This window comes from Mytilus edulis, chromosome 6, assembly GCF_963676685.1.
Source record: "Mytilus edulis chromosome 6, xbMytEdul2.2, whole genome shotgun sequence".
NCBI lineage: Eukaryota > Metazoa > Mollusca > Bivalvia > Mytilida > Mytilidae > Mytilus > Mytilus edulis.
Window position 1 is genome coordinate 38963983 of NC_092349.1, and position 25149 is coordinate 38989131.

General features: G+C 32.0%; 1 protein-coding gene across 3 annotated transcripts in view; it reads left to right on the forward strand.

The window, feature by feature from the left end:
* The first annotated feature begins 1999 nt into the window (after positions 1 to 1999).
* The window catches only part of LOC139529084 (uncharacterized), a 54849-nt gene continuing 31699 nt past the window's right edge, over positions 2000 to 25149 (forward strand). The window contains exons 1-3 of one of the 3 annotated variants that reach the window (XM_071325340.1): positions 2000 to 2162; positions 15294 to 15478; positions 22695 to 22878. In XM_071325340.1, coding sequence (XP_071181441.1) covers positions 2105 to 2162; positions 15294 to 15478; positions 22695 to 22878 — 427 coding nt within the window. In that variant the 5' untranslated portion in view covers positions 2000 to 2104. The remainder of the gene's footprint in view (positions 2163 to 15293; positions 15479 to 22694; positions 22879 to 25149) is intronic. The other 2 variants (XM_071325341.1, XM_071325342.1) reach the window with 2 other exon arrangements.

Below are 25149 nucleotides of genomic sequence, written 5' to 3' on the forward strand. Positions count from 1 at the left end.
AGGGAAACAGTTGGAAGACTTTTGAAAAGGGACACATGTTTAATTACTGGTAGTAATGATCTGAATTATAGGCAACAAACTTATGAATATGAGCGATGTTAAGTCTTGAAATTTCAAAGTTAACGAATGTTGGTTGAAGGAATCGCATTTCATTATGACAAGAGTTCTTGAGATCAAGATATGAATCTGTTGAATTATTCATCTCATGAATATTCATTAGTAATTTGCATATTAATCTCAGTGTGTATTTTTGAAATCTCAGTGTGTAATTAACAATTCTCAGTGTGTGTTTTTCAGTTTATTTCATCTCAGTGTGTCTTTTTAAAATCTCAGTGTGTAATTTTGAATTCTCAGTGTGTGTTTTTTATTTTTTTAAATCTCAGTGTGTAATTTTGATTTCTCGGTGTGTTATTTTAGGTTTTTAATTCTCAGTGTGTATTTTTTTTCGAAAAAAGGGTTTAAACATAGTTTTGACGAGAACGGCTTGCCATACTATGTGTTAGACATGTTAGAGAAAAATGACATAAATTAAATTGGTGGAATCAATCACTAGAAGCTATAAGTGTTACTCGCTCCATGAAAAGCGTAGTGCGCTCTCGGGGGGGCCACTTGCTATATAATTAGTGGTAGGGATGAGCCGCTGGAATAGGTCACTTTTTCATGCTCTACGATATATGAAAAGGGTGAGAAATTCAGATGAAATATATCAATAGGTTGATATTATCACTTGCTTGATTATATCATAAGTATCTGAAACTAATCAGATGTCCGTATTTATTTTTGATGCGGTTAAACCACAGTCGTAAATGCATCAGTTATTTGTCAAACCAATTAAAATCTATTTATTCTGATGTGGTATTTCCACTGATGCCAGTGAAAGATGCAATAAATCCAACTATTTTGACATTTGCACCTAATTAACATTCAAGGGTTTGTATACATAAAACATGATAACAATTATTTAAAGAAATTCCATTGTGACAGCGTCCTTTAAGAGGGAACGGCAATGAAACTTTTTATCAGTTTTAAATTAATATTTTAGCATGTTAAAATCAGTGAAGGTGTTACACTCTGCATGCTCTGGGGTGATATGACATTTATCTGACCACAGATGTAATACCATCTATGATCTGACCAAACGTCTTTTATATGTATTGTAATTTGGAATTGAAATATCTTTATAATGAAAGATGTAAAACGGCAACAAGAAAAAAGTGTTTAAGATGTGACGAATTTATTGGAAAAGAAGGTGATATTATTGCGACTATTTACAAGATGATGAGCGGGGAAAATATTGGAAAATATTGAAATATATCTATAGGTCTGTTTTTTGTTAATTAATATATGACAAGGTATATATTTTTGATTAACAAAATATATGAAAAGGGTGGGGTACTTGATGTCTCAGCTGCTCACCCCTACCAAAAAAAGTTTGAAGTGGCCCCCCCGAGAGTGCGCTCCTTGAAAGTAAATAAACATTTAAAAGTTGTAAGGTTTACCAAACTCATAGGCTGTAAATAGATAAAAATTGCTTAAAGATGTATAGTGACTGGAAACTGATGTAAATATAAAGTTACTGTAACAAAATTTTACTGGATGAACTCCAGGTTCTCCTGATAGAGGAGGGATTTACAGAAGGTAACAGGTTACACATATTTGTTTTATTGTCATAATAGCAAGACAGTTGGATATATTATACATTTAAACTACCTTTTATACGTGTGGAGAGCAGTTGGCAGAAATAAATTCATCTTGATTTTATTATTTTTCATACCTGAATGGGCGAGTTGTCGGGATTAAAATGTTTTACTATTTTCAATTACTAGCGATATGAGTTGGCAGACCTTTTATCATAGGGACTTTAGTCTTTTTTTATAATTGGGGCGAGTTTGTTAACAAGAGTGAGGCTAGTTGGTGGAACGTGGGCCGAGTTTGTGGAACAGAGAAGGTCGATTGGATCTGGGCCGATTCGATAGTGTGGCGAACTGTCCTTCATCAATCCCAGAATCCCTTTGCCTTTGAAAATGAAAGTAGTTCAAATCTAAATTTAAATATTTAATTTTTCCCAAAACAGTCATCAGACCTTTGTGCTTGATTTAACAGGATGTGGAAAGTAATCATTTTCGTAGTGCAGGTCTTATGTTTAGCGTTTTCAGCAAAAGGTATGAGACATACAATACAAACTGACAAATATGGCATCGTTTTAGACCTAGATAAAAATGGGTGGGTCTTTTCACCACCTACATGTAACACCGCCGAACACCCCAGAAACCACTATTAAACCACTAACATGACTAAGAAAAACTGTGATATTATACAATAAAACGATAAAATAAATAATTTAAATCACTTATAATTTCATCAATTTTTAGATTTTTATAGGCATCATTTTTATGTTAAAATCGATAATCAATAAAAGGAAAATCGTCTCCGGATTCAGAACTTTCCCGATTACATATTGTGTGTAACAAATTATAACAAAATTCATATATACATAATAAGAAGTTCAAGTATCCTCGATCTCTGTTCATCTGTCAGATTTCGATATTAATGTCTCTTTTCTTATTATTGGTACAACTATTTTATAGAAGAGATAGAAGAAAAAAATGGGAAAAAAATATATGAGGTGTCACAGAGTCCAAAAAGTGGGGTGTTATAGACTCTCCTTTCTGTTTTCTGTAGATATTTGGACTCTTAATCTTCTGATTTGTTGAATAAATAACTTGAATATTATATTTAAGTCACATTTATGACGATAAAAGACAAAATAATAAACTTTTGAGGTGTTTGGTGGTGTGCGTTGGTGTTCTGTGGTGAAAAGACCTACCGCGATAAAATGAGTAATACGATGCCAATGTGGGTGTTTCGTCTATTGTTTGATCATTGTTGATATAAGTGTCACAAATGACATGAATTGATGTCTCTTTATGTTTTTATTTCTGTTTTGTTTTTCTATGTTTTCATGTACATGTATTTCAGCAATGATTCTTTTGTACTGGATTTTATACCGAATAAAATTAGTTACAATGTCAATGACATCATATGGCCAAATAAAAAAGACACTGGCTACGGTTACCATGGTTACATGGAAATGTAACAATAACAAAAATATTATTGTTACATAATTGGAGACTACATTATGTAATTGCCAGAATACAGGGATGATTTTTCATTTCCTATCGTTAATTATCCGTTTTTAGATGGTGACGTTCCCTTGTCACCATCTTACGGTGTTTATATATCTCAACTTGTACGATTCGCTCGTGTATGTAACAATGTTTTTGATTTTAACGAGAGAAATTTATATATTACTGAAAAATTATTACACCAGGGTTTTCGATATCACAAACTAGTCAAAACATTTACTAAATTTTATCATCGGTATAAAGACATCATTCGTAAATATAGCTCAACATGCAGACTTCTAATACGTTCAGGTATTTCACATCCAATTTTTTATGGTAATATTCTTTATAACATGTATAAAGCACAAAGGTGTCAGTATTCACCTCAGAAACTTACAAAACCTTTGAATAGACTTATTAAGAAGGGATATAATTACGATACTGTTGTCAAGTCATTAAAGATTGCATATTTTGGCGTTAATATTGAGTCACTGATAAGGTCTTTGCATCGGAACTAAACACATTTATTCTAAAATACAGTTGTTGGCATGACACGGGTTATGTTCTTCTCATATATGTTATGATGGTATGATACTAAACCCCTAACGGGAAGGATTGTGCCTGATGTTCATATGATGAAATCATAATCTTTCAGTCAGTTTAATTGAAGTCTGGAGCTGGCATGTCAGTTAACTGCTAGTAGTCTGTTGTTATTTATGTATTATTGTCATTTTGTTTATTTTCTTTGGTTACATCTTCTGACATCAGACTCGGATTTCTCTTGAACTGAATTTTAATGTGCGTATTGTTATGCGTTTACTTTACTACATTGGTTAGAGGTATAGGGGGAGGGTTGAGATCTCACAAACATGTTTAACCCCGCCGCATTTTTGCGCCTGTCCCAAGTCAGGAGCCTCTGGCCTTTGTTAGTCTTGTATTATTTTAATTTTAGTTTCTTGTGTACAATTTGGAAATTAGTATGGCGTTCATTATCACTGGACTAGTATATATTTGTTTAGGGGCCAGCTGAAGGACGCCTCCGGGTGCGGGAATTTCTCGCTACATTGAAGACCTGTTGGTGACCCTCTGCTGTTGTTGTTTTTTATTTGGTCGGGTTGTTGTCTCTTTGACACATTCCCCATTTCCATTCTCAATTTTATTGGTAAGGATCCGATTAATTTAATTACGAATGTAACAATAATAATTGCGTTACTGTTACATTAAATAATAATCATTAATGCCCTTCAGTGTATGCTAGATTGTTTAAACTCAAACCTTTTATAGTTGTGTTGCTTAATTTTTTTCGCCAATAAGAATGAAATTACTACTCGAAATATCTCGACTCTGAAAATGAAAACACTGATTCCACCAGTTTCAACGTGTCGGCAAATGTTAACATCAATTGATGACTTGTATTTTTATGTTTTCATGGTTTTATAAGGTTTTTAAGCTATGCTAGGTTGGATATGGAAATAGGAGGTGAACATAAAATCAGTAATGAATGGTAATAAAATCATATTACAACCTCACATATATATATGCCTCCATGCAACAACAAAAATAGGACGAAAACATAAACATTGCAAAAAGTAATTTTTATATACAAATCCTTGATGGCAAGAGTAAAAAAATATTTTTTCAACTGGAGCATGCATGACAGACATTGAAAGTTTCTTTAACTTCAAAAAAGTATAGTACAGAATGGAATTGTACAGTATGAATATATACAGAGGTGCATATTGCTACATCACTCGTTTGTAATGGCTGCTTGGTCATGCATCAAGATTTGTCTTACTAAAACGTGCTCCAAAATACAACATATTGGATTTGTAGAAACTATTAACATGATTAATATTGCAAATCAAAATTTTAAAAATTGTATGCAATTTTGTAAAATTCAAATAAAAGTTTTCAAGTTTTATTTTAATACATATTACTATGTGTTGACATGAATATCAATAATGTGGTCATTTTTATAAATTTCCTGTTATTAAACAAAAGATTGAGTTTTTCGAAAAACTAAGGATTTTCTTATCCCAGGCATAGATTACCGTAGCCGTATTTGGCACTGGCTAAGGTTACATGGAAATCTTTCTGTTTGAACCCGTCGACCTGGAACTTATCAATTATTGGTAATATTAATTATTTGGAAAACAAAGGTCCTGGCTATCCAGGAATGAAGTATTTTTTAATCAACAGCATTGTCCTATATATTTATCTTAGAAAGTCTTGCTGATTGCTGAATACAACTACAATAGGGAACAATTTGACAATGATTGAATTTAGTAGTGTCCCTTTGATTATGACCCATGTATATGGGCAGGAATTCGCTAGTGAAATTTTAGGGTCAATAGTGTTTATCCAATTAAAAAATAAAGAAATCATGCAAGTATGGAAAATAAACATTGTTTAAATATCAAAGTGGGTTAGTCTTTATTGCCAAATGCAAAAAAAATGGATCCAATTAAAAAAATCAACAAAAAATCAGCACTTGTTATGTGCTGGTAGTTGAAAACTGTAGACAAAAAGTGTGACATTTCTGCAGTGGCAAAACCCCTAGTCATATTTAGAATATGCCTGAAGAATTGTTCTACTATCATAGTTGAAAATCAACTGCAAAATGATCTGTCTATCATTTAGAAACCCCATTTTGTACAGAATCCGATTATTGCTACAAATAAAATACGTTTGAAAATGGACAAGTGCATGTAACTTTTCCCGTCAACAAATGTTACATGCACCTTTTCATTAGCTGATTAGCTTTGGAAACAAGTTATTGGTCCAGCATGGCAAATTTTGAAAGGTGTCAACAATGGGTACAATTTGGATTTCATGATTTTTATCAATCAACTGAAGTTTGAAAAATATAGAAGGTAAGAAAATTTATTTCATTTTCGTGTCAATACTGCCCAATAATACTCATCTTTTTATAACAGTTGTATACTTTTTATAGTAAGCATTACCATAATTATTTTTTTCACATTTCAACCCACTGACAATTACATTAAAATGTGGCTTTGTCATCTTTCACACTAGGCATCTACCAGTGATCAAGCAGATGATAAGAGAGTGGGACCAGGTTAATTTGACCCCACAATGAAGTGTTACATGCACTTTCTGTGTAAATTAGGTTCTTTGATAATGATGTGTGACTTGCTTTGCAATTTTGTCAAAAAATATAAGTTTATCTTGTATTTAAACAGGTTTGACCCTTACAATATTCATTTTATTGCTGAAGAGATTTCTGTACATAACATTGACACGAAAATATTTACCAAGGAAAGGTGTCTATGATACATGCAAAAGCTTTTTTTTGTACGGTTTGCCTTATCAATCTAATTTTTTACATGAAATACCACAGATTAATTGCCAATTTGATTAACTAGTACTTGTATTCATTCTCAGCATTATAAAGATAACTAGCCACTTAATTTCAAAACATAAAATGTAACATTGACACCAGAATAAAAACAATATTACTTTATTACACTTAAAGCATAATTGGCCAGTGCATAATATTAAATCAAATGTAAATTTATGCTGAATTCTTAACAGAGAAGTTGTTGATCTTTCTTGATTTCTAGACTTTACAATATTTACTTGTAATTCTTATCGTTTAAAGGCATGTAACATTGACACATCTTCTGCGTCCAGGTTACATGCTACAACCTAATAAATGTGCATACAATTATTCAATCAATAAAATCTTGTTGAAATTTAAATTTGCTTCATTAAAATGATACATGTATTAAAGAAATAAATGAGTTTTAATTATTTGTGTTTATTTTTTTCCTGATTGACTAGTAATTTTTCCTCATCATTTGTTGGTGTTCCTGTCAATGTTACATACATAACCCAAAATTATAATGTTTTAAAAGCATTGATTTCCAAACCTCTGTTATGAGCTTTAAAATGAGTTTATCTGAGTTTATAAATGACTAACATCTGAAATATTGTCATCACACAATTTCTTTGATGCTCCTATGATAACTTCATGAGTAACATGGACTACGATTTTTGTATCAGGTCTTTTTTGTGTTACATGAGAAGATTTTACTGTGTTGAAATCAACAATTAATCTAATTTTTAATATTCAAAGTTATTATTATGATACCTATTTTAAAAAATAATATATAAAGTAAACCCAAATTAAACTTTTTTTCATAAAGAAATTGTGTATGTAACATTGACATAGTCTATTATTTAGACTTTTACATGTTCAGGCCAGTGTTACATGCGTAAACAAAACTTACTGCCATATGGAGTTATTATCTTATTTTTATTTTACAAAATTAAAGCGTTTTCATGTTTTCCTGTTTAATTTGTCTTTTAACACTAGTTAGTAACATTGACAACAATATTTTGTGTCAAGATCTTTTTATGTTACATGCAAAGGTATTACTTCCTTAAAGTCAGACATTTATATAACATTTTATAACCTAAATGATTAATTAGATATTACTGGGCAGCAATTATATTATTTCTCCAAAGTTGACTATTAAGCACACCACTTTCATCTTCTGGTCTTCATGTATGTAACATTGACATACAACCTTTTACTTTTCAGTCAATGTTACACGCATGAACAGAACTGATAACATTTACTTACTCCTTTGCTCTATAAAGAGATTATTGATAATTTAACTTGTTTTACCACCACCAAACTTCATTTTTATTTCTAAATATAGATATTCTTTTTAGAAGTGTATTTTCTTCATTGACAACAAAATTGGTGTCGGTCTTGAAAATTTACATGCAATTTTTAATAAAAAAAAAGCAATATAAATCTAAGAAGAAAAAGATGATCAGCAATAAATGTGATGAAGAAAACTCTCAGGAAGATGCTGCAAAAAGATACTGTCCCTGTCAACCAGTCAGATGGTGATGTCCCTGGCAGCCAGACAGATGGTGATGTCCCTGTCAGCCTGGAAGATGGTGATGTACATATCAGTCAATCAGTTAGTTGGTGATGTTCCTGTCAGTCAGTCAGTCTGTGATGTTCTTGTAAGCCAGTCAGAGGGTAATTAATGTCCCTGTCAGCCAACAGATGATGTCCTAGTCAGCCTGGCAGATGGTGATGTTCATATTAGTCTGTCAGTTGGTGATGTTCCTGTCAGTCAGTCATATGGTGATGTTCCTGTCAGCCGGTCAGATGGTGATGTCCCTGTCAGCCAGTCACATGGTGATATCCCTTTCAGCCTGTCAGATGGTGATAACCCTATCAGCCTGGCAGATAATGATGTCTGTGTTAGCCAGTCTGATAAGGTCCCTATATTTAGTGAGTCAGGTGTTGACGGTCCTTTCAGTCAGTCAGATAGTAGTTCTGTCAGAAAACCAGATGATGGTGACTGTGTATGCAGACATACTAGTGATCTCCAATTTGACCATTCTACAGCAGTGTAGAAGATATTTATTTCAAAATCTTGTTTATTTATCCCTTTTCATTCACCAGTCAACACATGTATCATGTGTATTTACTGATGCTCATTATAGAAATCATGAGGAATTCAATTTGTAGCATTTTTTTTTAATTGTTATGCCAATAATTGACATTCCAGAATATCTTTTGCATTATAAGAGGTTCTGTGAGGCTCCTTCTGATATCAAAATAATAATAATAAACTCATCATGTATACCAGAATTGAAATTTTGAAGGCCAGAAACGCTTTTCGTTTACAAAAGACTATTCAGTGACGCTAATGAAACAAAAAAGTAAAAGAAGGCCAAATAAAGTTGAAAACAGGACTATGGTCTAATGGGTGTTGGTTTTCTCTTCTGAATTGTTTTACACTGGTCATTATGGGGCCCTTTAAATTGTGGCTTTCTGTAGTTTAGGTAACAAGTTTTCAAGATGAAATGGCATTGAAAAATCGAAACAAGATATTTGAGAGTTTCTATATTATTGTAAATTTTATAATCTATGCATGGATTTTGGTTCTGATTGAGGGTAGATTAATTGTTGTTTTGTTTTTTTCCTTTTTTCAAATAGATAGTTGAAGATGTTGGAGACAGAAAACAAGAAACAAGAAACTTGTTTTGAATGTTTGAAATAAAATTTATTGTTTAAACCTTAAAAAGTTATCATAAATGTAAGATTAACCAGCAGAAATAAAACGAGATATAGGGTAATATGTCTATCAGACAACAACCTCAAAGATGAAACCCAAATTGTTCTTTATAGAAGTTATGTAAACAATTGAAAATAAGATTCTCAATAAATGCAGCTGTATCAACCTCTCATCATGCTCGTAGATTTGTCCATGTTTTGTCTTGGTTTTTCATACTATTAGTTTTAAGTGTAACTAACTGTGTCACATGAATGAGGGATACATGTAATCATTTTGTACCCTTTATAACTTTGTCAGTATTAGTTATTGAGTGAAGAACTTCGTAGATGCTGATGGTTGTGTGGTTGTCTTCTTATCAATCTCATCCCTTTGCATAAAAAAAAACGGGTTGCTTACTTACTGATATAAAAATGTTTCATGTTGTGGAAATTTTGGATGACTCCTTCATCAATTGATCTATCTTTGGTCTTAATTTTATTTTTCTGGTTATTTTGACATTTGAATATCTTTTAATTTAGCCTTCCATAGTGTACCACCATGAACAAGCATAACTTCTGGTATAGTTAAAAAAATATGTCTGCTGTCTGAAATTTAGGTGAATGGTTTTGGTATTAACTACTATTTAAATAATATCATATATGAGAAATGTGGCAGTATAATTGTATAATTTACATTCAGATGGTTGTTTGGAGGCTTTTTATATCTTTTAAGGTCAATTCTGGCATGGTTCATTATTCATATTTTTTGTGTCCACGTTACATGCAACATTTAAGTCACTATTTTATGACAGAAATGAGATAATTGCAAAAATATTAATACAATTTTTTAATGTGAGGGTAACACAATGAAAAAGAGCCTTTACATGTTCAGAAAGAAAATGATTCTTACTGTATTTATCTCTTAAACATTGCATGTAACATTGACAGAAAAGTAGAGGAAACTTGTTTTCACAAAATTTCTGAAAGAAATGAAAATATACATTTTAGATTTTTGATGATAGACAATGTTTTGTGATCAATATATATGATATTGAATGTTGAATAAGTTAAGGAATCATTAATCTCAATTTGGAAAAAGTGTCCATGTTACATGCTCCAAATTCATTATTTGCTTTGGTTCCAAACTGACGCAAGTTTAAAAATGTTTTTTTTGGTTACACATAGAAGGACACCATTTGTAGCAATAATTTGTAAAAAATTTAGAAGCTTATAATGATTTTTATTTTTTTCTTACAATGTCACACTAAAGTAGCATTAGCGAATTCCTGCCCATATAGCAAAATCCTAAATACACCGTTTGGTGGTGCGCCTGTCAAATGCGGAACGTACAGATAAGGTAATAGCTAACATGTGAATATACTATTGGTATCGGTATCGGATTCGACCCGGAACTTGTTAATTATTGGCAATATTAATTATGTGGAAAACAAAAGGGTCTGGAGTGGTGTAATTTTTAATCTACACCATTGTCCTATATTAGTTATATATAGAGTTGAATTCTTTGATTTGTCGTTTTTACCCGATGACAGCTGACAAATTGGACCTCGTAATTTTAGTATTATAAATGAGATATCTTGATATTCTAATAAACAATGATAAATAGATAAACATGTAGCATTCACCAATTTTTATACGACTGCAAAAAAACAACTGTAACAAAGAGGCGGAGTTTAAATCATGGTTTAACATGAAAAATATCAGATTAAACCATAGTCCAAGCTCTGCCTATCTACATGAAGTTGTAAGAACAAAGTATGTCATGATTCTTTTAAATGGAATAACATAACAATCTTTATATTAAACCATGGTTTTTCAGAAACCGAACTATTAAGCTGATTATCACGTAAAAACTTCAAAGGAAATTTGCCGTATTATGATACAAGGAGTTATTAACCAAATATTACATCCCCCTCCCCTATTTCTTAGAAAAATATAATGGATATAAAGTAAAGGTAAATAGCACCTGTCATGCCTGTAGCAAAAAATATTACCAAGAGTGACAAGACAGTAGTACTACATATTATCTATTTTAAGTCAACATAGCAGAAATTGTCAGTCAACTCCTTATGGTAAAAGTGATCAGCAAGACATTAGATCACCAAATTAGTTTAATACATGTAGCTGAATTGTGAGTCCAATCCTGATACATTATGATACATTGTATATACATATGAATTTATATTATTTGACCTACCGAATTAGACTATTTACCGGATTTGATAACACATAAGCAACACGACGGGTGCCACATGTGGAGCAGGATCTGCTTACCCTTGCGGAGCAGCTGAGATCACCCCTAGTTTTTTGGTGGGGTTTGTGTTGTTTATTCTTTAGTTTTCTATGTTGTGTCATGTGTGCTGTTGTTTGTTTGTCTTTTTCATTTTTAGCCATGGCGTTGTCAGTTTGTTTTAGATATATGAGTTTGACTGTCCCTTTGGTATCTTTCGTCCCTCTTTTATACTGACCTTTTAACCTGGTAACCATAGTAACAGTGTATTCTATATACTGTAAATTTAGAAATTGTTGGTAGCATTTATTAATGCGACCTTTTCATTTTAGACTAAAATGCGATTTTAATTTTTGCAATATTGAGAAAAATAATGTTTAATTCATATATACAAAATTTCAAATTGCTATTTAAAATTCTTGCTATTATGACCCTAACATATTTATCGCAATAATTACAAGGAACATGAGGAAACATATTTTAATTTTAAAAATAATAAAAAGATATTATCAACATGATCAAGTATATTTGAAAGAGGAAGTGTACTGACATAAGGGCATATATATATATATATATATATATATATATATATATATATCCAGCTTAAAAGCTTAATGTAGCTTGATGATTATTTATGAATATATATATATAAAAAAGTAGTATGGGTGCAGCTCATTGACATTGTAACATTCACTTTATTTTCATGATCATAGTAAGGTTCTTAGATTGGTATACATGTAATATACCAAGTAGCACTGGTAAAGACCTGGCTAAAAGAAACGTTTGGTCAGTAAGCATGATAAGCAAGGAGATATATATACTGTACATGTACATTGACACTGACAAAGGCTATTTGTTCAGCCAAAATAATTGTCAACTGAGATCACCCCTAGTTTTTGGTGGGGTTCGTGTTGTTTATTCTTTAGTTTCTATGTTGTGTCATAATTGTACTACAAAAAAATGTATTGTTTGTCTGTTTGTCTTTTTCATTTTTAGCCATAGCGTTGACAGTTTATTTTAGATTTATGAGTTTGACTGTCCCTTTGGTATCTTTCGTCCCTCTCTTGAACTTGATTCTAAAACATCATCTTCTTATATGATTACTTATATTAGTACAGTGAGTACTGTTGCACAAAACTTTTAGACTTTTATAATTTTTCCCTTATCTTTGCGGTACATATTACATTTGCTGGTCGGTCCCTTTTATTGACTTCTAGCTATATAATAAAATGGAAATGGGGAATGTGTCAAAGAACAGACAACAGCCGAAGGCCACCGATGGGTCTTCAATGCAGTGAAAAACTCCTGCACTTGGAGGTGTGCTTCAGTTAGCCCTAAACAAAAAAGTTCAGTGATAATGGACGTCATACGAAACTCTGAAATGTACACAAGAAACTAAAATTGAAAATCATACAAGACTGACAAAGACCAGAGGCTCCTGACTAATAGGACAGGTGCAAAAATGTGTTGGGGTTAAACATGTTTTTTGATATCTCAATCCTCCCCCTATCCCTTTAGCATGTTTAGCCAATGTAGAAAAAACAAACACACAACAATATGCGGTTCAAAAGAATCAGAGACTGGTGTCAGAATTATTAGGTAAGAAAAGAAACTGAACAAAATGACAATGATACATTATTTAACAAAGGACTACTAGCAGTTACTGACATGCCAGCTCCATAACCTGATAACTCAATTAAACTGATTTAAATGAAGATTATGTCTTCATCATGTAAATATTTTAGTACAATTCCTCCCATTACATGCATTAGGGGTTTAGTATTATACCATCATAAAATATATGAGAAGATCATAATCTGTATCAATCATGCCAACATGTATATGTATATCTGTAAAAGACATTAAACACAATTTTCAGAGATCATCATGATCATAGCATTTGACATGTTTAAACATGTTAAAGGAAATGAACCCTTAACATGCTTTAATAGGTGAAATGAACGTCACTTGAAATATAAAGATATAAGTTAACGAGGAAGGAAGTTCATGTTATAAACACCTTAATTTGTTCTGTTTATGTAGCATGCTTTTACTAAACGACATTTAATATATATCTTTGATGAAATCAGTCTTCTTATCAATAAATAAATCAAAAGATAGAAAATTAAAGATAAATAAAATGGATTTATAAAGTAACTAAATAGATTTGAATAATTGATAAGTTTTGATATTGTAATATTGATAGTGTAATAAGGAGCCTCTTGGAGAGTGGGTTAACAAGCTCATCTACATTGATCAGTAACCTATCAACTTTGAGGTTGTGAGTTGAAAACAATGCTTATTCATCATTGTTCATCACCCAACATACTTGATAAGGCTAGTCTTTCATATGAAACTAAAATAAAGTCAGCATTTATTTAGACACACATGTGGACAGTAATATCCCCATTAGAAACTTGGGAGGGATCTATATCCCTATAGCTACATTAAGAGCAATTAATGATTTTTTTAATGGTGGGTAAGTTAAACCTGGAGCCAATTCCCTGTGATTAAGGAATATTCTCCATGGGCAACACATCTACCACTCATGCATATGTCTACCCACCATTACAAACTTTATGCATATGTCTACCCACCATTACAAACTTTATGCATATGTCTACCCACCATTACAAACTTTATGCATATGTCTACCCACCATTACAAACTTTATGCATATGTCTACCCACCATTACAAACTTTTCATTAATTGCTCCTCAGTATTAGGATCCCTTTGTAGATGGATTTCAGATCTGGATACCTGTCATGATAATAATCATTGACAATGGATAATGCTGTAATTATTGCAAACCAAATGAAACTTTTCCACATAGTCATCTCCTATTGGTCAATCTAGTTAAACTTTTGGCAGTTCTATTGTTCCCTTGAATAAATACAATAGCTATTCATAATTGTTCTCTGTATGTTTAATCACTGGGACTTTTAAATTGTTTATGAAAGAAACTCATCACTCATTGATTAATTTACCAGAGTGAAAACTTCTAAATTTCTAAAAAATTATTTAACTCACAAAACTGCATGCTATATCATGTATATATATCAGTATAAAATTATGTAGTTGAAATAACATGGTTTTGAAGATTTTTTTCTTAAAATCTTATTTATCATGTTTATTCTGCTTATTATTATAAATATGTTTATTACAATGTTTTAAAAATTATCACAAAACTATGTTTATATATTTCTGATAATCTAATCTAAATCTTCTTGACCTTTTAGTTCACCTGGTGTCTGTCATGTCTATTGTTGTTAAACATGTTAAATTTGACAAAAACCTTCTCTCCTGAAACTTAACTTGGCCAAATTTAAACAATTTTTTCATCATTGGGGTATCAAGTTTACATGGTTTAAAAAATGTCTGATAACCCTGCCTTCCAACCAACATGGGTGACATCACTAGAACAAAGGGGTAAACAATGGTAAAATGCAGTTTATGGCTTATAATGAGCAAAGCCAATACTACATGGTCAGCTATAAAACACCCTGAAATGACAAATAGTTAACAAATAAACAGCCTAGTTTATCATGTTTATGTTCAAAATAAAGAACGAAAAAACAAATATATATGTTTCACAGCAACAAATGTCAACCACTGAGTTACAGATGACTTGGGGCAGGCAAATACAGAATCACTGAATGTGGCAGGGTTAAACATGCCCAACCCTCTAGCCCTAACCATGGACAGTCACTCACAGGTGTACATGGTGTAACAGTACAACGTAATAACAAATTATCAAAATCATATGCATGATAATTAGTTGCTTGAATTTGTTGAATTGTTTCAATGAAATCAAAATTATACGTATACTCATTAATGCATCTGTTTATTATTTTTCTTGTCTTTACCTAACAGGTTCATCTTATCATAACCAAGAACCAGTGAGTCTTTGTGCAGGTAAAGAAATTACAACCAAATTTGTATATGGTGATTCTACAGTGAAATTTATCAACTTGACAGTAATAAATTGGACAGTTAGAAAGACCAAACAAGATACGGCAGAAATATTCTGCTACTATAATAATAATAATGGATTCAAGGTAGGTTTATATTGTATACCTTATCTCCTGAGATATATCTAAATGAGAAATTCTTGTTATATCAACTTATATGACTAAAATTAGCAAAGACCCATGGAAACAACATTTGATACAAAAATTTAACAATACTTTTAGATATTTGGATGATATATTGGCTCTCAATAATGACGACATCCGTATGTATTCTAAAGAAATTTATCCTGTTGATCTTACTTTAAATAAAGCTAATACTAACAATGACCACTGCCCTTTCCTCGATCTTGATATCTAAATCATTAATAGGAAGCTTAATATAAAAATTTATGGTAAGACAGATGATTTTTCATTTCCTATTGTTAATTATCCATTTTTAGATGCACAGTATTATGTATTAGCAAGAAATTTTCAATTGCACAGTTTTGCACAATAGCAAGAAATCTTCAATTGCACAGTTTTGTGCAATAACAAGAAATCTTCAATTGCACAGTATTGCCCAATAGCAAGAAATATCTAAATGCACAATATTGTGCAAAAGCAAGAAATTTTCAATTGCACAGTTTTTATGAAATATTCTTTGAAAATTGGATTTATCTTTCTTTGTCCAGGATAGTAGTTGAATCAACTTAAATCATTGTTTTATACTATATACAATGTATATTCACTTTTACCATTGTTTACTACCAACTAATTTTTCTCATTTCAGATTTCATAAATAAAAAGAAAATTTAAATTTCTTCAAACTTTTTTTTGAGAGGATTAATATTCAACAGCATAGTGAATTGCTCAAAGGCAAAAAAATAATTTTAAGTTCATTAGACCACATTCATTCTGTGTCAGAAACCTATGCTGTGTCAACTATTTAATCACAATCCAAATTTAGAGCTGAATCCAGCTTGAATATTGTGTCCATACCTGCCCCAACTGTTCAGGGTTCAACCTCTGCAGTCATATAAAGCTGTACCCTGCGGAGCATCTGGTTAGTTTTAGTTTCTTGTGTACAATTTGGAGTTGAGTATGGTGTTCATTATCACTGAACTAGTATATATGTATATAACTACACTAGTAAGTGATCATTGTAGTTACAGTAATTTCGTCAATTTCTGAGAAGACTGTTTTTATACGACCGCAAAAATTGAAAATTTTTTGGTCGTATATTGGTATCACGTTGGCGTCAGTGTTGTCGTCGTCGTAGTCATCATCTGAATACTTTTGGTTTTCGCACTATAACTTTAGTTTAAGTAAATAGATATGTATGAAATTTAAACACAAGGTTTATGACCATAAAAGGAAGGTTGGGATAGATTTTAGAAGTTTTGGTCCAAACAGTTAAGGAATTAGGGGCCAAAAAGGGCCCAAAAAAGCATTTTCTAGGTTTTCGCACTATAACTTTAGTTTATGTAAATAGAAATCAATGATATTTTGACACAAAGTTTATGACCGCAAAAAGGAAGGTTGGGATTGATTTTGGGTGTTTTGGTTCCAACTGTTTAGGAATTAGGGGCCAAAAAAGGGCCCAAATAAACATTATTCTTGGTTTTCGCACAATAACTTTAGTATAAGTAAATAGAAATCATTGAAATTTAAAGACAAGGTTTATCAACACAAAAGGAAGGTTATGATTGATTTTGGGAGTTGAGGTCTCAACAGTTTAGGAATTAGGGGCCAAAAATGGGCCAAAATAAGCATTTTTCTTGTTTTTCGCACCATTATACTTTAGTATACATTATAAGTAATTAGAAATCTATGAAATTTAAACACAAGGTTTATGACCATAAAACATTTTGTAAAAGGAAGGTTGGGATTGATTTTGGGAGTTTTGGTCCCAACAGTTTAGGAATAAGGGGTCCAAAGGGTCTAAAATTAAACTCAAAAATTGAATTATTGGAGTTCTTTGATATGCCGAATCTAACTGTGTACAATGGTGTATGTACTTGTAGATTTTTAATTTTTGGTCTGGTCTTCGAATTGGTCTACATTAAGGTCCAAAGGGTCCAAAATTAAATTTCGTTTGATTTTAACAAAAATTGAATCCTTTTGGGTTCTTTGATATACTGAATCTAAAAATGTACTTAGATTTTTGATTATTGGCCCAGTTTTTAAGTTGATCCAAATCGGGGTCGAAAATTAAACTTTGTTTGATTTCATCAAAAATTGAATTATTGGGGTTCTTTGATATGCTAAATCTAACTGTGTATGTAGATTCTTAATTTTTGGTCCCATTTTAAAGTTGGTTACATAAGTCCAAAGGGTCCAAAATTAAACTTAGTTTGATTTTAAGAAAAATTTAATTCTTATTAAATAGGCTTCTTTGATACAAATGTATGCTGAATCTTAACATGTACTTAGATTTTCGATTATGGACCCAGTTTTCAAGTTGGTCCAAATCAGGATCCAAAATTATTATATTAAGTATTGTGCAATAGCAAGAAATTTTCAATTGCACAGTATTCAGCAATAGCAAGAAATCTTCAATTGCACAGTATTGTGCAATAGCAAGAAATTTTCAATTGCACAGTATTGTGCAATAGCAAGAAATCTTCAAATGCACAGTATTGTGCAATAGCAAGTAATTTCAATTGCACAGTATTGCGCAATAACAAGAAATATCTGATTGCACAATATTGTGCAATAGCAAGAAATTTTCAATTGGAGTTATCTTTCTTTGTCCAGAATAGTAGTTGAATCAACTTAAATCATTGTTTTACACAATATACAATGTGTATTCACTTTTACTACCAACTGATAAATTAAAACAATCTTTACCATACAGTGATAACAAGCACTTTTTTTACATTTTAATATTTTATGATGTATTTAAATGAGTAGTTATTGTTGCAAACTCCATTAGAAATTTGAATTGAAATCAGTTTTGGAATAAGGGAAAGGAGGATGTGAAAAAAAATTGGGGGGGGGGGAGGGGGTGTTCAATTTTTCTCATTTCAGATTTCATGAATAAAAATAAAATTTCTTCAAACATTTTTTTTGAGAGGATTAATATTCAACAGCATAGTGAATTGCTCAAAGGCAAAAAAAAATAAAAAAATTAAGTTCATTAGACCACATTCATTCTGTGTCAGAAACCTATGCTGTGTCAACTATTTAATCACAATCCAAATTTAGAGCTGAATCCAGCTTGAATGTTGTGTCCATACTTGCCCCAACCATTCAGGGTTCAACCTCTGCGGTCGTATAAAGCTGCACCTTACAGAGCATCTGGTTAACCTTTTGTGACCTACTCCATTCTTATTGTCGAGCCTGCAACTTTTGTTGCAGAAAGCTCAACATAGGGATAGTGATCCAGCGGCGACGGCTTAGGCGGCGGCGTTAGCTAACTTCTTAAAAGCTTTATGTTTTAGAAGGTGGAAGACCTGGATGCTTCATACTTTGTATAAAGATGCCTCATGTTATGAAGTTTCCGTCAGTCACATGTCCAATGTCCTTGACCTCATTTTCATGGTTCAGTGACCACTTGAAAAAAAAGTTCAAATTTTTTGTAATGTTGAATTCTCTCTTATTATAAGTAATAGGATAACTATATTTGATATGTGCGTACCTTGCAAGGTCCTCATGTCTGTCAGACAGTTTTCACTTGACCTCGACCTCATTTCATGGATCAGTGAACAAGGTTAAGTTTTGGTGGTCAAGTCCATATCTCAGATACTATAAGCAATAGGGCTAGTATATTTTCGGTGTTTGGAAGGACTGTAAGGTGTACATGTCCAACTGGCAGGTGTCATCTGACCTTGACCTCATTTTCATGGTTCAGTGGTTATAGTTAAATTTTTGTGTTTTGGTCTGTTGTTCTCATACTATATGCAATAGGTCTACTATATTTGTTGTATGGAATGATTGTCAGGTGTACATGTCTAGAGGGCACAGGTCTCTACAATAACTTTCTTTTCAACTTGTCCTGTAGGACAAGTACATACCAAAATTTACTTGTCCGAATGAAATTGTTACTTGTCCAAAATATTTCTATTAAAAATAACCTTTTTATATTTTTAGTTGATTAAATGAACAAACCGAATTTAAACAATAGACAGGATTTGATGTATTTCTTTTGATTTGAAATTCTTTTCAAAAATATGAGTCAAGTTCAACTGAATCTAGTCATGTCACAGGACTTAGGTTCTAGTTTTTCATCAATGCCAGTCTCATCAGACTCTAAACATGAGGCATCATCTGATAGGCCTGTACACTCATTGGATTTGTATAATCCTGGTTTTTTTTCAGTTGAAAAAAGTTTATTGAAATGCAATCAATAAAAAGAAGAAGATAAGGTATGATTGCCAATGAGACAACTCTCTGCAAGAGACCAAATGACACCAAAATTAACAACTATAGGTCACGATATTGTCAGTATTGTTTTTTTCTACTTATGATCAAATATGATTTTGTGAATTTAATGGTAAATAAAAATAAAAAAAATTTGTGAAAAAATTACCAGTATGGTATTTCTATATGGAACAGAATAATGTAGCAAAATGAGGTACTGATTAGTCTTGGTCCCAAAATGTCTCCTGCCTTGTCAAACTGTCTATCAATCATGTCTACTAAATATGTCTCCTATGGTGCCAAACTGTCTATTAAACTTGGAGCTAAACCTGTCGAGGTGACGAATTGTCCTGTAAAGTTACCTTATCTACAAAGCACATCATTGATTCGGATCAGTACCCATACAGAAAAAATGATCACTAGGCCAACTGCATTGCTCAACTGAACTGGCCGCCAGTTGAGGGCTAGCTGGCCATCAGTTGAGCAAATAGTTGAGGGCCAGTTGAGGGCTAGCTGGATTTTTGCCATGCAAATTAGGTAGCCCTCAACTATCAATGTTCAACTTTATGCAAATTAGTTGAGCAATGTTTGAGAAAATATCATAGTTGAGGGCTAGGTGTCCAACAGTTGAGCAATTAGAGTTGAGGGCTAGGTCATTAAAAGTTGAGGGCTAGGTGGCCAATAGATGAGGGCCAGGTCATTAAAAGTTGAGGGCTAGGTCTTTAAAAGTTGAGCATTATGTGGTAATTGCAAACTGATGACTACACATTGTAGAAAAAAAAAATTAAATTGTGTAATTTTATAGCCAAAATACTGCTGAAAGATCTCAACTCACAACAGACTACATTAATGCTTTATCTTTACTTTTTAGAAGTTATCTAGCAAATAAGAATAGATCTCTGGTTTTATACCAAATACATTATATTAGAATATTCTTATTGTATTAGTAATACTTTCTAAACAAATTGTCTTAATAATAAAATAAACATGTCTCCTGTCTAACACATTTTGACAATATATAAATTAATGCATATATTTTCTCAATTTTTTCCTCACTCTTTAAAGTCTATCAAGAAAACACTTTAGATATCACTATTTTGAACTAAAAGAGCATAAATATACACTTATTCAAAATGGTGGAAATCAAATCTAATCCAATGTACTTACCAAAAGATGCATGTTTCCAGAAATATGTGTTAAAACATCAATCTTCCTAAATCCAAGAGTCAGGTCAACAGAAGAATACACTGCACTGTTCAATGTCAATACAGTTATTTGTAACTCTTTTTTCTACATTCATTGTAAAATTCATATTTTATTCATGAAGACATCTTTGCTTGCCTTGTGCATGCTCAAACCCAGTTCAAATTTTAAATGTTTGAGGTTCTTTTGGGTATTGTGACAGTGTGATCACTTTGAGATTTGCCCCTAATAATAACTGTTAAGTACCTAAATCTATCTTATAATAAAAAAAAATACTGTTTGTTTCTTATCTTTATGTCAAAGATTTAGTTAAGTTAAAATACAGAAAAATGTATAAAAACATGTGCTTCCCTTAATTTTGCCTCAAACTTTGTGTACATTTATAATAATACTTCCTGTCCATTTGCACTAAAGACAGATAAAACAGATGGCACATAACATTTGTATCACCAGGTCATATTTATAATTGCTCAACTTTTGCTCAACTATAAAAAAAAAATCAAAGTCTGAACGCTCAACTTTTCCTCAACTACAAAAATTTCAAAGTCTGAATGCTCAACTTTTGCTCAACTACAAAAATTTCAAAGTCTGAATGCTCAACTTTTGCTCAACTATATGAAAACCAAAGATCAATTGCTCAACTTTTCCTCAACTTAATGGCCAGCTTCAGTTGAGGGACAGTTGAGCGACATATATCCAACATACATTGTTTGGCCAGGTTTGAGTTGAGCTAAGATTCTCAACACCTATTTTGCTTAAAACAGCTAGCCCTCAACTGTCCGCCACATGGCCACTAACTGGCCCTCAACTTTTTTTTCTGTAGGGGTAAGACTGGTTTCCTAGAATAGTATAATTTAACCTGTTAAAAAGTACCTGACAAAAAAACAGTTACAAATTATCGATTGCAACAAGTACACATGTTGAAGAAAAAGGTTTTGCATTTGAATTAAACAGAATGCAGAAACATGTCAAACTAATATTTGTTTTCTTGTTTTTTGTTTATAATTATTGTTAATCAAAGTTGGATTAAATTTATTTTCTGCTGAATAATTGTACTTGTCCCGACGGACAAGCTTGATACAGCTTTTACTTGTCCGACCTTTTTTCCCTCTGGTACCGGACAATCGGACAAGCGTTATTGTCAAGGCCTGGGGCAGATGTCATGTGACCTTGACCTCATTTTCATGGTTCAGTGGTCAAAGTTAAGTTTTTGAGTTTTGGTCTTTTTATCTAATACTATATGCCATAGGTCAACTATATTTGGTGTATGGAAATATTTAATGATCTTTATGTCAGTCGCGCAGGTTTTATTTGACCGTGACCTCATTTTTTACGGTTCATTGCACAGTGTTAAGTTTTTGTGTTTTAATCTATTTTTCTTAAACTATAAGTAATAGGTCAACTATATATGTTATATAGAAGCATTGTTAGCTGTACATGTCTGCCTGGCATGGTTCATCTGACCTTGACCTCATTTTAAAGGTTCATTGGTCTTTGTTTAGTTATCTTGGTTAATGTTAAGTTTATGGTACAGTTGTTATAAAGCTTAGCTTTTTACTTAGGACTATCAACATAATATCAATGATTAGTATAGAAGGCGAGACATATCAGCGTGTGCACTCTTGTGTCTAAAGGGGTGCAGACAATATACCATTGCAGACTTGACAGCTGATTACACAAATGTTAAACTGCATGGTTATTCATATTAAAACAGTGTCATATTTGTATAATTGCAACAATTTAATGTTTCTTATTTTAGATCCGTCCTGGACAAGGAGACAGGTTCAAAGACAGAGTAACATGGGTTCCCAATACTATAAACCTGAAGTTTAGTGATCTAATAACAAATGATACAGGATTTTATGATGTTGCCATAACTATTTTTGGAGCAGGGAAGGAAGAAACTAAAGATACAAATGCAACTTTCCAGCTGACTGTTAATGGTTTGTTCCTGATCATTATGGATATATTTTAAAATCTACTTACATGCTATCCTATCCTATCCTAGAACTCTTTTCTAATCTATGCACAATCAGTACATTATATGATATGAGCTCCTGGTGCAATTGTTTATATTAAAACTTTTACTCAAATGTTGAACAAAGAATTATCAATGTTAAGATCAAATTTTATTATTCATACAAAAAGACACTCTTCTGACCGGTATATTCTCTGAAAGGAGGATATTGATTTCACAGAAAAACTGATAGATAGCAATATTGAATTTAAAAATAAGAAAAAAAAAAGAATTATCTATTAAATTTTGTTTCCCTTTAAATATATAGCCAGGGGTGTGGAAATATTTGTTGTGAGCACTTGTCCCTGGGCAAGTAAAACTAAAAATTTTACTTGTCCAGAAAAAAATTTACTTGCCCTGATGATTGCAATAAATATTGAAGTATTTCTTGTTAGCTAATATATGATTCTTACTTAGCACTATTGTGCATCACAAACGAATGAAATCCGTTTGTTTATATGTGTAAAAAATTAGGAAAGTAGGAAATGGGTTAACATCAGTTGGACAGAAACCTAACAGCAAACCAACCAATGAAATGACATGTAAAGGACAATTTTGCAGCAGTTTTGGAATAAAAATTGTAGCCAGTAGGTACATAATATACTAAATTTGAACAGTGATTCTCGCTTCTGTTTTTTTTTTTTTTTTAAATACTCTGTGTCCTCCGTTTGCATTAAGGTTTTCTACTCGATTCATGATTCTTTTTGTCTTGTTTGCCCAGATTTTTGTCGAGCCTTCGACTTTAGTCGAAAAAGCGAGACATAGCGATCCTACATTCCGTCGGCGGCGGCGGCGGCGTCCACAAATATTCACTCTGTGGTTAAAGTTTTTGAAATTTTAATAACTTTCTTAAACTATCCTTGAATTGTACGAAACTTTGACAGAAGCTTGTTTATGATCAGGAGATAGTATCCAGAAGTAAATTTTGTAAAAATAAAATTCCATTTTTTCCGTATTTTACTTATAAATGGACTTAGTTTTTCTGCAAGGAAACATTACATTCACTCTGTGGTTAAAGTTTTTTAAATTTTAATAACTTTCTTAAACTATCCTGGAATTGTAAGAAACTTGGCCAGAAGCTTGTTTATGATCAGAAGATAGTATCCAGATGTAAATTTTGTAAAAATAAAATTTCATTTTTCCTGTATTTTACTTATAAATGGACTTAGTTTTTCTTCCAGGTAACATTACATACAGTCTGCAGTTAAAGTATTTAAAACATTTTTAAGATTCTTAAACTAGCCTGGATTTTTACCAAACTTGGACAGAAGCTTTTGACAATCAAAAGATAGTATCCAAAGGAATAATTTTATTGATTTTTTTCATCATTTTTGATGAGTGTGTGATTAACAGCAAAAGAAGGCGAGACACTGGGTTCCGCGAAACCCTTACAAATTTTTATTAAGTATTTGCCAATCGGAATCTCGATACAAAATTTCAAGGAATGACACAACCGGTAAATGATGGATAAAACTTAATCGAGGATCCAGGGTCAATGGACAAAGCCAATGCAATGTTACGCGACTCTGGTTCGCATAGTTATTATGCCCCACCTACGATAGTAGAGGGGCATTATGTTTTCTGGTCTGTGCCTCCGTTCGTCCGTTCGTTCGTCCCGTTTCAGGTTAAAGTTTTTGGTCAAGGTAGTTTTTGATGAAGCTGAAGTCCAATCAACTTGAAACTTAGTACACTTGTTGCTTATGATATGATCTTTCTAATTTTAAAGCCAAATTAGACTTTTGACCCCAATTTCACGGTCCACTGAACATAGAAAATGAAAGTGCGAGTTTCAGGTTAAAGTTTTTGGTCAAGGTAGTTTTTGATGAAGCTGAAGTCCAATCAACTTGACACTTAGTACACTTGTTGCTTATGATATGGTCTTTTTAATTTTAAAGTCAAATTAGACTTTTGACCCCAATTTCACGGTCCACTGAACATAGAACAGTCAGGGATATAACTCTATAGGGTTATTACAGAAAAATAACATACATTTGTTATTGTGGACTAAAAAATCAAAGAACTGTGATAACATACGTATGTTACATGTTTCAAAGGGACAATATACATCATAAGTTTAGCTAAAATGTATACAAGTTCTATTGATATTACTATTGTCTTTATGTATACTTAACTATTGAAAGATGTAACAGTTCATAGTATTCCAATTTTGAATAGTACACCTATATGTTATTACAGA